This window comes from Protopterus annectens, chromosome 17.part0 (assembly GCF_019279795.1).
Source record: "Protopterus annectens isolate FY-2018-M chromosome 17.part0, PAN1.0, whole genome shotgun sequence".
Taxonomy (NCBI): Eukaryota; Metazoa; Chordata; order Ceratodontiformes; family Protopteridae; genus Protopterus; species Protopterus annectens.
In genome coordinates, this window is record NC_056751.1 from 349,615,337 (window position 1) to 349,632,158 (window position 16,822).

Sequence of the window (16,822 nt, forward strand, 5' to 3'; positions counted from 1 at the left end):
CACTGATGTGCAGGAGGACCTCACCTGCCAGTCCCTGATCTAAGCAACCTTCACAGATGCCATCTTCAATGCAATGAAGAAAGCATTAAGCCTCTCTCTCTCTCCCATGTTGCAGGGTTGTTGTGCTGAAGCACTTGGCATAGGCAAATTTCTCATCCTCTTTTTGAGTCTTAAAAATTCCACATTCCAAAACGAAAGCTCTGCCACACATTCATAAGACACAGGAAAACATACATTAACAGAAAAGAAAACAAACCATATTAACATTTTTTCCATTTACGTACATTATATTTTATTATATTAAATTATATATTATACATCACATATTTTTATCTTTTCTTTATTTGTAATTATCAATCCAGCATTACATAAATTACTGAATTTCAAACTTCCCCTGAACCTCACTCCTCTTCCTCCTGATTATTACTCTGTATGCATTGTTTCTATAATTTCCATTTATTCCTATGCAATTTGCTCCTTCCCCTTTCTAAAGATCCTTCTTCCAGTTTTTATCTCCTTTATAATATTCAGTACTTCAAATACAATCTGTTTAGACTTTGATTTCCATTTTCTAGTAATTGCTTTTTGGCAGCCAGCAAAAAATGAACTTAACAAGACCTTACTATGTCTTACTAGGACACTCTTCACCTACCTGATATGTCACCCAGCTAAATAAGCTCCACCACCAGAATCAATAAAAGACTAACAGGCAGTCCACAATGGACTGGATACTAACAAACTCCATAATACAAAATCCTCTGGTTGTTTACCAGATGCTATAAGGTGTTTATATCATGTTATCGAAAGATGAAAATAGCGAACGCTATTTCACGAACCTAAAATATCTAAACCACATAATATCGAACATTCAGAACAGCAAATTTTTTCCGTGGGAAAAAATTTGCTATTCTGAAACACATAGACACAAACAAGCACACCTAAAAAACATCAATACACACACATACATTTATAATCCTACAACTAACCCTACACTAAACTATACATACACTATCTATCCACTTACCTTAATCCAAACCCTAACCCTAAGGTCCATCATTATTGCACACTCACCTAACCCGCGCCTAACCCTAATTCACCTAACCCACGCCCTAACCCTAACTCACCTAACCCGCGCCCTAATCTTAACAACCACACAATCGCACACTTACCTGAACCAGACCCATAAATCTCCACCATAGCACTGAAAATAGCGAAGCCACAGAACCGGCCAACTGAAATCTTTCCCTAGGAAAGAATTTGGTGTTCTGCAGCTTCGCTATTTTTAACGTTCGATTAAAATGGGTCAATATTAGAACATTCAAAGTTTTAAAACTTTGATGTTCTGATATAGACCTGCCATAAGCGACCACCCCATAACCAGTGTAATAAGGTAACATTCTTCACCCAACCAAATAAACTATAAAAAAGCACACAATTTAACCAAATTTGACAAAAGACACATTTAATTCAGCCCTGTCCTACTGGAACTGGAATATATTAAGAGTAATATCTCTAGATGAAGCAGTTAATCACTTCAATTACACCTTCCTAAAATACTAAACGATTTAGCACCAGTTAGGACAAGAAGGGTAAAAACTAACAGCATCATGACTGACAAGAGAGACCAAAAATAGCTCATGCTACAAAGAGATAAAGAAAGGACAGAATGGTATAAAAATAAAACACAACATGCCTAACAAATTTTAGGTATCTCAGAAACGGTACCAAGAACCTTGTTAAATATGACAAGGAATCATACCACATTAATCTCCAACATCACCAAAGCAACGCTAAGCTTTTTTAGTACTCTCTACATAAACTATTACACCATGCGCATACCACTACATCCTGTCCTTCTACTTCAGAGTCCAATGCCACACAGTTCAACACTCATTTTATCCAGTCAGTTCTATCACTAATCATAGACCACCTCACTTCACCCCCCCAACTTCCATCTATTCTAGAAAGCAACACACTGTTTTGAGCCCATCCCAACATCAGCCATAAAAAATTACTAGCCAAATTAAAAGCAACAACCTTTGCTGCCGATAACTTTCCCACAGAGTTCCTCAAAATAGGTGCAGAAACACTAGTCTTCCCTGTCTCCATTCTGATCAGCTGGTCAATAACTGAAAATATGTCTCCTCCATCTGGAAAAAATCCACTATTAAACCCCTTCACAAAGGGGGTACTTCAACAGAGTTAAATTATAGACCTATTGCTATCTCTATCACCCCTCTTAAAAATCCTCAAGAAATGTATTCACTCTCAGCTTATGAAGCATATAACCAAACACAACTTCCTCTCCATCACCCAGCATGGTTTCAGGCCTGACCGCAGTACTACTACTGCCCTCCTCAACTTCACCAACATAGTAAACCAATACAGAAATGACGGCAACCTTTTTTATTCACTTTTCCTTGACCTTTCCAAAGCATCTGACACAGTATCCCACCAAAAGCTCCATTCTGAACTTGCAACTCAACGTCTCACTTACCCCCCCCTTCTCCTGGTTTCACAGTTACTTATGCAATTGCCAGCAGGCAACTAAATGGCAAAAACCCTATCAGCATTTCCACAAATTTCTCTTGGTGTTCCACAAGGGTCAATACTTGGCCCCCTTCTATTTAACATTTTCATAAATAAACTTCATATCGCTACACTTGCCATTCTCGTACAATACACTGACGATTCAACCATTGCATGTTCTGTCCCATCCATAAAAATATTACAGGAAATCACTCAAAAATCTTTTACTGACATTGAAATATGGCTAAAAAATTCTAAATTGCTGCTTAATGGCAAAAAAAAAAAACAAGCTTATGCTCTTTACTCCAAAAAAAGTAGGTATGTTCTTACCATAATGTTCCATCTGTGTTGTCCAATTACATTCCATTAATCCGAGGGATTTGGTTCTGATGCTCGGAACCGACAGGCCACCTTCTCACAGCTCAAAATTCCAAACTTGAGTTCCTCCTACCTACCCACAATGCCCTGTGCCTCCCATGCTACCTCAGATTGAGTTTGCGCACCAGAAAAAAAGGTGTTCATAGCAAACATAATACATACATACACACACACATATTGCATATATATATAAATATATAATCAATATAACTCCCACAACAGAACATCATGAACTCAACCAGGGAAAGAACTCCCAGTAAAGCTTCTTCTAGGCTTCCCGAAAAGCATAGACGGGGAAGGAAGGTTAATGGAATGAAGGTGGACAACACAGATGGAATGTTATGGTAAGAACATAACTTCTTTATCTGATGTTGTCCAACTCATTCCATTAACCCGAGGGGCAGAGTTCCCAACTACGATAATCCATGGTGGCCATTAAGGAAGGATATTCCGGAGTACAGGAGAACCAAAAGCACTTCAGCTCCTCGATACCAGGTCCAATTTGTAATTAGTGAAGAAAGTATGATGGTTTGACCAAGTAGCAGCAGCACAAATATCTTCAATAGAAACTCTGGACCAGAAAGCTTGAGACATAGCCATAGACCTTGTAGACTGTTCCCTTACTGGACCTGGCAATGGAATCCCTTTAGAAGAACAACTACTAGGAAAAGAGTTTTCCAGGAAAGAAATTTTAGATCTACGGTAGCTGAATGGAGGATGGACCAAAGCCTGTAAAATCATAGTAAGATCCCTGGGGGGTGTAGGATCCTTGACTAGAGGTCAAAGTAAAAATGTGCCCCTAAGAAAAGCTTTACATAACTTAGAAGAGGCCAAAGATGCTGAACCAAAACCAAAGTGAAAGAAATGGCAGCAAGCTGTACCTTGACTGTACTGACTAGCGCCTTCTTTGAAAAGGAAAGCTAGAAAGTGTAGGACAACTAAAACCTGTGCGGTAAAAGGATCCATCTAATTCTACTCCACCCAAAGAGAAAATCTTTTCCACTTGCTCTTGCAAATCTTGCGAGCGGAAGCTCTATGTGATGAGATCAAAATGTCCTGAACTGGATAAGACAGCCTGGGAGATCTAGCCACCATTGGAAGTGGAGAAACCATGCTGTTAATTTCAGGGCCTGAAGAATGGGCTGTGAATGCCCCAACGGATGAAACAAAAGATCTGGACTCGGATACAACCTCATTGGGGGGCAAATCAGATGAGACCAAAGAAAGGTGAACCAGGTTTGTCAAGGCCAAAAGGGAGCAATGACGATCACTTTGCTTTGCAACTTGAAAGCTTTCTGTATAAATTGGGGAATCAAGGGAAGAGGGGGAAAGGCGTATAGTAGACCTGAGAGCCAAGCATGAACCAGAGTGTCCCTGGGGAACTGTCCCTGTGGAGGGATCAAAGCAAAATACTTGCTGCATTTGTTGCTGAGGGGGGATGCAAAGAGGTCGCAGCAAGGATAACCCCATTTCTGGAAGACTGCCTCTGCCACAGATCGGTTCAGGGACCACTCATGAGGCATTAGCAGAACTCTGCTGTGTCTATCGGCCAGAACGTTGGACTCCCCCAGAATATGCATTGCCACTAGGAAGTGGTTGGAAGAGATCGCCCACTGAAAAACCCTCACTGCTCTTTGACAAAGGGGGGGGGGTAAGACCTGGTTCCTCCCTGTGTTGAGGTACCAAACCACTGACGTGTTTGTCTGTTTGGAATGCAACAGTCCCCCAAGGAAGAAAGCTGTCTAATTCATGCTAGAAGAACCGCTCTTATCTCGAGGACATGATATGGAGTTTGGTCTCTTGGGGTGTTCACCTACCTTAGACCTTCCAACCCAGACAATATTGCCCTCACCCAAACTGGAAGGCATCCGTGGTCAATGTGGCGGCTGGGGAGGGGAGAACAAGCGGTTGTCCTAGAGTCACATCCTGTGACTGAACCAACCAAAGAGAGAATCCCTGCACACACGGGAAAGTTTTACTGGAAAATTCAACGGATTTCTGAGAAGAGACCACTGTGTCGCCAGGGTCCACTGCAGAATGCGCATATGGAAATGTGCCAGTGGAAGAAGGGTTATGATTAATGCCATGGTGCCCTAAGCGCACAGAATCAGAGAGGCCGGGGGTGTTGGAGCACAGACCTGATTGATATATGACCTCAGATTTAGTACCTTGTCCAATGTGACAAACTTGAGCCACCGTTGTGTCCAGATGTGCCCCTATAAAGTCTATGGTCTAAACTGGGTCCAGGAGAGACTTTTGCCAATTTACCGTTATGCCCAAGTTGGAAGCTAGATTGAGGAAGCAATCCCAGGCCTGAAGGAGAAGATGCCCAGTTGGGGTGGTTAGGAGCCAGTCATCCAGATATGGAAATATTTGATACCCCTGCAGTTGGGGATGAGTTGCAACTACCGCTAGAAATTTGGTGAACACTCTGGGGGCTGTAGTGAGACCAAATAGAAGCACCTGAAACTGGTAGTGACTGGTTCCCAGCCAGAAATGTAGAAAGGACCTGGAGCATCTGTCCATCTTGATATGGTAGTACACATCCTTGGGGGTCTATAGAGCACATCCAATCACCCATTTTCAGGAGGGGTAAAGATGGACTGAATCGTGACCATCCTGAACTTGGTGTATGTCACTGACTTGTTCAGGTATGCGAGATCCAATATTGGCAGCAGATTGCCTGTCTTTTTGGGTAATAAAAAGAATCTGGAGTAAACGCCTGATCAGATGTGATGGGTGGACCTCCAGGATGACTCTTTTTTGCAGTAACTTTTCTTATTTCCTGGGCAGCGTTCTTCCTCTGAATGGGTGAAACATCAGGGAGGCATGATTTTTGTTCAGAAATGTTGGAAAAGGGAATGGATATGATCTTTAGCGCTCATTTGTTATTTGTGATGGCCTCCCAGGCTACTGGGTGGAAGGAAAACTGTCCCCCGACTGCTTCCACAGCAGATCAGTCAGGTAACCCTTCAGGACCACTGGAAAGGTACGTATGTGGCAGGTTCCCGCAATCCTTGATTTTGTGGAACCCCCCCTGTCGGCCATATGTGCAGCATCTACCTTTCTGACTTTATCCTCCTCTGCCTCGGCGGGAAAATTCTCCCCAAGTGTCCTGGAAAGGACCCTGCGACTTCAGAAACCACTTTTTCCTACTGCCACGCTGGTTCTTAGAAAAAGCAAACGGCAAAAAGAAAGCTGGAACCACCAGGCTGTATAGTAGGCCAATATTTATTAAAACAGACTGTCAAAAACAAGTAAAAAGCTCTATAAGCGCTTTCAGGTGTTGCCCCTTCATCAGATAGCACATCATTAAAAACAGCTTAGCATTTTATAAGACACATAACCAATCAAAATCAGTACTTAATCTTCCTTTTTTTCAAGGCTGGTTTTAAAGGTACAACTGCATTAATTCTTAGTGCTTTATCAGCCCCTAACTTTAGAATCTATCTCATCTCCATGTATTCTGTTTCATTCTGAATATCACCCATTCTGGCTTTTTGATTCACAACCTGTAATACCATAAAAGAAAAAGTATGGCCATGGTTCTGTTGGATGTGAGTGTAATGCATTATGCTTGTTACTTAGCCTGATTTCTGACATATGTTTAAGGATCCTATCCTTCAGTCTACAGTTCGTCTTGCCCACATAATATGCCATGCAAGATTGACACACCGCTAAATCGATGACATTCTGTGTATTGCAGTCTGCATATATGTTCAAAAAATAGGATTTTTTAAGTTCTTGGTTATGTGTGAAGAGGCAACATCTGAAATCACTTATAGAGCTTTTTACTTATTTTTATGACAGTCTGTTTTAATAAATATTGGATTACTACACAGTCTGGTGGTTCCAGCTTTCTTTTTGCTGTATTTGGAGTGTCAGGTGGAACCTTTGGTGAGCATTTTCCACTTTCTTTGTTTGGGGTTCTTAGGAAAGGTACATTGTGGAGTACACAAATGGATCCCGATGGCAGCCAAAATCTTACCATCTTTCTCACTCCAGGTCAAGGCATCACATACCGCAAGCCCAAATATGGTGGAGCCATCATAAGGGGCATTAATGAAGGACTGTTTGAAAGGGTCTGCAAAATTGCATAGCCTCATCCAGGCATGATGCCTAAAGGCAATGCCTGAACTGAATGCCTTTGAGGTACCCTCCACAGTGTGAGATATACGCCTCATAGACATATTAGCCAGGGAATGTAGGGTGGCCAACCTAGAAGAAACGGAGTTCTGCTTCTCGGGAGGTATGGACCCAGGGACCGTGTCAGAAAGTTCCATAACTAAGTCCCTTTGTAGCTGGGTAAAATGAGAGAGGTAGTTCAACACCCAAAGAGCAAAGGTAGATGAGGCGTAGACCCTCTTACCAAATCTGTCCAAAGCCCAGGATTCTCTATGTGGGGGGGGGGGGTGGTAGAGAGGACAGAAGAGCTCTCCTAAGTGAGCTCTTTCTTGGGGGCTGCTGCCACAACCAAGGCATCTACCGGGCTTCCCTTGGAAAAAAACTGACTGTCATCTGGGGCACTCAAAATTTTATCAGCACAGTTGGGGATGGGTTCTACTGTATCCAGCTCCTTCCAAGCCCTTGATGACACCAGCTGAATCGGTGGGTCAGCCGGGGGGACATCCACGCGGCAAATGGGCCAGACCTGAAAGCTTCTACCACGGGGACCATCCACTCTTCTGGTGAAGGTTTTCAGGGATGCCACCAAAGGAGACCTCATGGGGTGGAGATCTGGGAAGCCCTTCACCTTCCTTGAAGTCAGTATCTGTGGTAAGGGATTCCATAGGGGAATCCATGTGCCTCCTATTACATGGTCTCTTCCAAGGAACCTCCTTGGGGGGGGGGGGTATCAGAATAAATATAGGGGTCCACTGAAGGCACAGCATGGAGGAAACCTGGGACCATCTGTCCATGTGGTAGCTCAAAGATCTCTGATACCGTTCCAGACTGGTACAGGGGAGGTTCCATTATGGTAGGTGGCAAGGGTCTCTTGGAAGCAGAGATGACCCTCTCCACCACCTCGAATGCGGAAAGACTCTGAACAACATGGGCTGTCTCACTGGAGCCAAAGGCGCTGGAGCAGATACCTCCTAGAGCGGACGGGCCTCCTGCTCTGAGGGGGAGTTGGAGTGGAGCTGTCAAAGGTCGAGGCCCCGAGGGGAAGAGATGGCTCCAAGAACCTCAGAGTCGAAGTCAACCACGAAGAACAGACCTCAGCGTTCTGGCGCCGAGACATGCACGGAACCAAAGCAGCAGGAGCTGGGAAAGTCAGGGAAAATGCCAGCATAGAAGAAATTTCTGTTGGCTCTAACAACCCAGTACCAGGGCCTGATGGAACCAACAACTCCAAAACTGAAGGACAAATTGGAGAAGGAGCAAAAGGCTGGAATGGGAAAGCCTCACAGATCCAGAAGTGGATGGGGCAGATACAAGCCCCATCTGGATCTGTGTCTTGAGGAACTGCCTCATGAGCTTACCCACATGCCCCTAAAGACGGGCTTCAGGAAGACCCAGATGAAGCAGAGAATGGGGGACGGGGAGATCTCCTCAGGGAACCGTTCGGAGATAATCCAGGCTGACCTGGCATGGAGGACCCTGGCTCTGACACAGCTGGAGCCGACGCCGGGAGCAAAAAACTAGGCCCCATAGCCTTGCAGGAGGAACAGGGCAGAGGAGAAGAGGAGGAGGAGGTAAGTGAACTCAGAGCCAACCAGGTCAATTCTGAAGACTTAGTCTTCTTATGGGGAGGTTCCAAGGAGGACCGCATGGGCAATGGTCTCCTGGACTCCCGACCCTCCATGGGTTTCTTAGCCGGGGTTGAGCCCCTGATGATGAAGGAACCCCAGAGGTAGAGGAAGGAGGAAACAAGGCCTTTAAAATGAGCTTGCTTCTCCTATCAACCAAATTCCGGGAGTGAAAAGGCCTGTAGACATTACAAGGGTTTCCAAATGTAGAGGCCCCAAAAGGTAGATGCACTCCTCATGGGCATCAGATAAAGAGATCTTCCACCCACAGGTAGTGCATTTCTTGACCCCTAAAGGCTTCTGATCAGCCATAGGAGATGAAAAAGGGAAGCCAAGGAAAAAGAGCAAAAGTGAAGAAAGACTTTTTGTTTTTTTTTCTTCCATTACTAAGAAAGCCCGACAGAAAAATAGAGAAGATGGAAGGGCAGAAGACAGGCAAAAAAAGCAGAGAAAAAAACTTACCAAAAAACTCGCTGTTCAACACCAAGTGCGGCAAACGAGATCTGATGTAGCGTGGGGGGAGCGGGGGATTGTGGGCAGTTAGGAGCTCAAGTTTGAAATCTCGAGCTGTGAGAAGGCGGCCAGTCTGTTCAGAGCATTGAAACCGATTCCCTCAGGTTAATGGAATGAGGTGGACAACATCAGATCAACACCTTAACCAGAAACACATATTTCATATTAGCTCAAGTAATAACACAAAAATAGAAACCATAAGCCAAACTAAACTACTTGGAGTCATAACAGAAGACAAACTCAAATTTGATCACCACATACGTCATTCCATCAAGGAAACTCTGTAAAAACTCAGTTCCCTCAATAGGGCCAAACACTACCTGACAGATCAAGCAAGGATTACCTTAGCACCAACATACGTCCTTTCCTTCTCTACTATATGGCTCCCATATTCTTACAAATAACACTACAAACAAAACTTAACTAGCCTCCTGCACTACAAAATAGCTAAATTTGCAACCAACCAACTTTATAAAGCACACCACTGCCTTGTATTAAAGCAATAAAACTGGCATAAACTCCCAAACCAGTTGACATACTCACAACTAATCATTGCCCACAGACTACTGTACTCTCCAAACAAATGCCCAGCATAACAAAATACTGTACTGTACTACTCAACCACTAGAGACCTTCGCTCTAGCAAAAAAAAAAATCTTACTGTGTATCAATAAGATATTCAACACTGTTGTAGACTCTCTTTACTCCCACTATATGTCAAAACTTTGGAATGAAATCTCCATACAGTTAAAACAGATAGAAAACTTAAAACAGTTTCAAAACTTTGCTTAAACAGCACCTATGCCAAAGATGGCTCTGTTCTTCCTGCTCACCTGGCTAGCTTTACTTTTCTCCAACTCTTACAGCCACGTTGCTTCCCAATTTTTTGTACCTTATTGCTCCTCCTCATACTACACTAATTTCCTAAACCACTACAGTTCCTCCTCTGTCTATTTATCCTCCTGCTCATTTTCATTTCTCCTTTCACACCTCTGTTATCAACTTTTAAGCTACTTCTCTGTAAATTATTACCAACTCCAAAAACACCCCAGTTTGACCTTTTCGCTGCAGCCATCATGTTATAATTACATCAACTTTTCTATTCAATAGCTATCCAATATATGTTTATTTCTCTATTTTTGTTTTGTGTTAAAATCCTAAGTTCATCTACGAAATATTTTAAAATCGTGTAAATAAGCTCACGTATAAATGTTCTACCCTGCAATTAAAAATGTGCATCGCGTGTAGCTTAAATGTAGAAGTTTTCTCCCCATGCTTCCTCTGAAAATGGTTTTACCCATTCAGACTTTTCCCAGGTCAAGAAAGACAAATAAATGTCTATTCAATTCAGAGCCGGTGTCCCAGCTCAAAAAATAAAATCTTTCATTACAGCCATTTGCTCACCCAATATCTTTGACAGAGTATTCTGCAGTGAATTTTTAAAATCTGCTAATTCATTAGATTCCCAAAAACACGTTCCCAGTTATCTCTTTCTTCCTAATCACACTTCTAACATTTGCTATGTACGGAAGGAAAAAGTCTTTGAAGTCTGCTTGGGGTATAAAAATACCTATGCAAACACTCCAGGCAAGGATCCTAAAACTTCTGGACTTTGCTGCATACTTGGAAGACATACATATGACCTCTCATTGTTCTATTGTAAATTGCTTTTCCAGTCTCTCTTCTCAATCTTTTCTAAACCTTTGTTCAGTGTTCTGTTTATTTTCCTGGTTTGAGGTTACAAGATTTCAGCATATGGGTTCAATCTTCTGCATTTAGGATGTTGAGTTTGTAACCTGGAAACATTTCTTTTCGTCTCCATTTGAACCTATGTCAAATTTTTAAAGACTTTTTGTTTTAATGGAAACTAAATAAACATTTTCAAAACATCCCATCCCCTATTAACTTAGAACACACACACACACACACACACACACACCTATGTACATCTTCAAAAAATAAAGTTTAAACCTCCAGATAGGTATAATTTCCTGAAATTGACAGCTGCGCCCACAGGTATTACTTAAACTTAAATTAAGGTTGCCCATGCTAAAACGCATGTTACAGCCTGTGCTCCTAGTTAAACTTACTGCTGTTTGTTCTCGTTTTATCTTAATTCCCTTCCCACATGCTACACCGTGTGTTTCCACTTACACTGACTGGTGCCTGTTCTTTTCTTATCTTCATTCCCCACCTAGATGTGAAAAACAGCCTGCATGCTTTCAAAAAAATTAACTTTTAGAAGAAAAAGTGAAGTGGCAATCTTTAAATAAAGCTAAATTGTACACTGTTCTATTAAATGTGTAACAGTATTAATGTTGCTAGAGAGGCTGCCATCTGTCATTCACTTCCCATAACTTCAAACTTTATTTTTCACTGTACTACTTGCCATTGTACCTTTACATTTTGCATTTCCCTCAGCTAAAAATGCTTAGATCTCTTAAGAAAATTGTTTGTGCCTGCAGTCATCTTGTCTCCATGGAAAAGTACTCAAAAATTAATCTTTCTAAATTTTACCCAGAACAGAATGCACAGCTGCCTTCAGCTGCAGACTTCTTGACTACCACTGAACATTTTCTAATGGGGAAAAAGGAAATATAATTTTTCGTGGCTTTCATTTTCTCTTATTTTTAAAGCATACTTGCTTAAAAAACCAACTGTTTACAGCTTATCACACAGTCATTTTATGATCCTTTTAAGCAAACAGCCATGCTAAATAAAATATTAAGTCATCAAAATAACTTTTTTTCTTATTAAAAATAATCATATTTCTCCATGTTTCCAGCTTTCTACTTGAAGTTGTTAGCAAGTATTTCACATTATCAAAGGTACTGTTTCACATGTTGGAGATGGAAAATTGACAGCTATGGACATATGTAAAAAGGCTTCATATAAATTATGTTCTAGACAACAATGGCAATGTCAGTTCGAGTCCTGGGAGGTTATATGTAAGTTGCTGAAACTCACTGAAAAGTTTTGCTATTTTAGTCATCAAATGCAGAAAATTTCCTGGAGAAAACATTAAAGCTCCAGACTTGAATTTCAAGCCAGCTTTGCTGGAGTACAGGGATGAAGAACTCAGGTGACCAACGTTTAATTACCATGATGGGCACCTGCTGGAGCTAGTGTGGGGAGGACAAAGGCTTAAAAGATGCAGAGTAACTCTGGGAAGGAAGCTCTGTGGAATGTGAAATTTATTTATCTGACATTTGTTAACCGGGTTGGTCCAACTGAACCTGAGCCCATTTTCTTTGGAGACCCGAGGAGAAAAGCTCCAGTACATGACAAACATATTAGAAAAAAATCATAAACATCATACTCTGAATCTTACATTGAAATACAAGTTGATACATCAATTATTTGTAATAAGAAGAGATACGAAGAAAAAAATTCATATGTATACAACATACACAAGTTGATACATCAATAAATTGGAAGAGCAGGAGATGCACGATAGTATTATTCAGGCAGTTAAGGTTATAAAAAATTGTGTATAAAAAGTAATAATGTATGTGGCAGCAAATAAATAGTGGTTGATACAAAAGAGAGTAAAGAAGGACAGAAGGCGTATGAGGGTGTATGTTACAGGCAGTGTTTACATGGTAAAAGGCATAGAGGAAAGGGAAGGTTTAAGCAGGCGGAGTGGTTCCCCACATCCTACAACCAAAGAGAAAATGGACTTAGACTTTTAGAGAGAAATACCTGTTATGGCAGCAAGTGTGATTTCTATGTCATGGACTGCTCTCATGCAGGTGACAGGGAACAAAACAGTGCCTGTGTTTCAATGTACAGAAAGCACTGTGGCCAAAATTTTTTAAAAATTAAAGATTTGAATGATGTGAATGGCGGAGAATAACTGCATAATACAGGTCTGAGAATTTCCCTCTAGCCATATTAATGTGCATGCTGTACAGATGCATGCACGCACGCACACACACACACACTAGATGACAGAATGAGACAAAATTCAGAAACAGGAAACCAACATTAGCCACTGAAGAAAGCCTCTGATGTCAGATTTTCATAAAAAATACCTGCAACGGGAGATTTGCTTTACATAAAGACACATTGTTGAACCGCTGCATATTTTTTCAAAGACTGTTCAACTATAAGCTGCTTGGAGCACGTCCTACAAAAACAACCAATTCTAATTCTGCTAAATCATACAAAATAGGAAGGCAGCCATTTATTTTCCCATTCTAAGAAACTGATGCATCTTTTATGCGAGATGTTCCTTTTGACAAGTTATGCTTCTGCTACCATACAAGTGATCAAAAAAATTGGATCCTAATTGCTACAATTATCTGTATGCTCAATTTTGCATCATAAGGATAGGTTCAGTTAGTTATTAAGGTGCCAATATTTGGCCTTACAATAGAAGTGGCTGATGAAATTAAATTGTTTGCATGTGTGTTGTTGGAGCTTGCATATGCCCATGCATGATAGTATGTACATATTACTTGCTTATACATGTATAATCATAGTTGTAGGTAAAGGAAAATGAAAGAATACTCCACAGCAAAGTAAACAGATTTCTTACCTTCTCTTCTAGAAATGGTGTATTTACAGGAAAACAGGTCCAAAAATGCCTGAGAAGCTCCCCAACTGCAACATAAAGATGTCTCAGTTCAATTTGAATATCGTTTGGCACCATTTCTGGAATGAGAGACATTGCCAAATGTTGAAAAAAAAATATACATATACATTAGAAAGAAAAACATAAACAAAGGGGACCAACTGATTATATTAACTAAGCAACATAAATCAACCTCCTCCCACCCATGGCAACCTTTAATATAAGGATGGTACAACATTTGGTTATGTTAACGCTTCAACTACGAAAAAAAAACAAATCCTTCCTTTCTTCTACAGTAGCAACATGTTGCTAATATTCAGACAGTAGCTAAACTGACTAAACTAATAAAATGAGGATGCCACACAAAAGGAAACTAAGCCACAGAGTCAGCAACAAACACAGCAGTCTGTTAACCAATCAGAAGGATGTACTAGAATGACATGCATTTGATACGTTAACACTGACATATGTTTTCTGATAGTAAATAGACAGCATATATAAACTTCTTTGGACTTCTTAAACAAGGAGAGCCAATGAATTAGCAACGTTTTAACAGATGATAAAGGTTAAGAATACAGAGAAAAGGAAAAATAAAATGATACAAAAACTGTAGTAGCATAAAATACAATACAGACAGTGCTAATATGTTTACTTATTTCAATTTGAAGATCTGTTATAGATTTATTATCCAAGTGTATGAACTACAGGAAGGGAATGCAGTCTCATTTTGTTTTGGGTGTGGGGGGGGGGAGTTGACATAAAACAGAAGACAGACTTGAGGGTGAAAGATCATAAGCTTAATGTACAAGATAAAATAAACTAATATCAGTTTTGGCAAGAATGTTTAGACAGTTTACACATATATATGGCAGAATACATTGGTTACAAGAGTTGTAAATGTAATGCTGTACTCATATTCTGCAAGGTAATGCAGCTTCAAATATTATTATATTAATAACAGCATGCACATATAAAGCCCCCTCCATTGCAGACAGGGATCTTGGGGGGGGGGGGGGTCTGCACCCTACAGAATTCAAGTGGAATTTGCAAAACTTATTGTTTTGCAACCATATCACAGAGCAATTTTAAAATGTGTAAGAAAACCAAAAGTGAAACCTGGCCCATGGCATGAAACGATGGTGCACAGCTGACCACAGTTCAATAAGAAGCCTTGGCACTGGAGATGCCAAGGCAGGGAGGGGGGGCAGTGAAGGGGTGTGGCCTGCACACCGCTCTGAGGGGTTGGGAAGGTTACACTCAATCGGAGCACTCAAAGTGGTGTGATTTCCCTGGTACAGACAGGAGAAACCACGACAGAATGTTTTTGGGGAGAGAAGCAAGGATTCTTGGAGAGAATGCTCCTTTCTGGAAGTGGATGCATGTGGGGAAGCAGGGCTAAAAGTAGAAAAAGCATGAACCACTCCTGATGGTCATCTAAATAATGGCCACTCTCAATTCATCCTCACTGCAGTGATGGAGAATGAATGGGCAGACTGGCCAACAATCAGTACGAGCAACAAAAAACAAAGATGAGGTGCAGGCTGTGAAAGACAGTTGCAGATCCTGAGAACAGTTAAGGGGTTGAAATCACACCTAGCTTTGTGAAGTCCTTTAATGTGGCAGCTAACTTTCTACAGACCAGCTAACTGTCTGTTTTCCTGCAGGAAGACACTGCTGTTGTCCTTTAGATGTCATGTGAGCACACCTTTGCTTAAGCATACTATAGCAAGATGCAGTCAAGTGCATCAAAATAAGTGGCAACAATATGCAGAGCAGCAAGATTTCTAAGGCCGGGTCATCAAAGCAAGAAAAACATAGATGTGCATAGTGAGAGGGTGGCCTATTGGTTAAGGTGTTTGCCTTATAAACACAAGGTGCAGAGTTTGAGTCTCACAAGGGATAATTGGCTAGGCTTAAAATGGCTCACAAGGGCAGTTAGCCTAGTTCTAATCTAATCTAAAAAATCTAATCTATAAAATAATTCACTGTGATTTTATCAGTCTGAGAGACTGACGTCACATTCTTTTTGATCAACAGGTATGACGGGTATTAGTTTAGGCTTTTCTTCTATTAATTTTGTGATGCCTGGAATCAGAGGAATTGGAATAACAACATGCAAGCATATCCCCTGCTGCAGGATGAAGAATGCATTCACTACAAACTTCCTCTTGCTCTACTGCACCAAGCAGAGGAGGGTAAGAAGTGTATTCTCTTGGGTGGTATAAAGGTCATTATCCAGGGTGACCCACTTATGGAGCATGTGAATTAGAAATGGCATTTGATTCCATGTGTTAGATAAAGTAGTGGAAAAGTGGCTAAGCTAGCTTTCAACAAGTTCACTTTGTCCAAGATGTGAAGTGTGAGAAAGCAATGACTGCTTATTGTCCACTGTCAGAATATATCAACACATCATCTCTTTGCACAACAGTAAGATCATATGTCTCTTACCTGCTCATGTATCAGATGATGGATTAGATCAACTTAGAAGCTTCAAAACCAGAAGCTCCTATAAGGCCTTTAAGTTCAAGAGGACTGCCAGTAGCTCAAAATGGTTAATGTGGGCACTTTATGCAGAGGGGTGGGGGTCACTTTGTACTACAAAAGAGTTAAAAGTGAGCTTAATCATCATCATCATCTTTCGGCTTTTCCCGTTAGGGGTCGTCACAGCGGATCATCTCTTTCCATTTCTTCCTGTCCTCTGCATCATGCTCTTTCACACCAACCACCTGCATGTCTTCTCTCACCACATCCATAAACCTCATCTTAGGCCTTCCTCTTTTCCTCTTACCTGGCAGCTCCATCCTTAGCATCCTTTTCCCAATATACCCAGTATCCCTCCTCAGCACATGTCCAAACCAACGCAATCTCGCCTCTCTTGGTTTGTTTCCAAACTGTCCAATCTGAGCTGACCCTCTAATATACTGATTCCTAATCCTGTCCATCCTAGTCACACCCAGTGCAAATCTTAACAGCTTTATCTCTGCCACATCCAGCTCTGACTCCTGCCTTTTCGACAATGCTACCGTCTCCAACCCATATAACATAGCTGGTCTCACTACCCTCTTGTAGACCTTCC

At 41.3% G+C, this 16,822-nt stretch overlaps 1 protein-coding gene across 1 annotated transcript in view; it reads right to left on the bottom strand.

Moving 5' to 3' along the window:
* GTF2H1 (general transcription factor IIH subunit 1) overlaps positions 1-16,822 on the bottom strand; it is a 1,328,232-nt gene that overhangs the window by 107,513 nt on the left and 1,203,897 nt on the right. Inside the window, exon 14 of the mRNA XM_044059405.1 lies at positions 13,711-13,826. Coding sequence (XP_043915340.1) covers positions 13,711-13,826 — 116 coding nt within the window. The remainder of the gene's footprint in view (positions 1-13,710; positions 13,827-16,822) is intronic.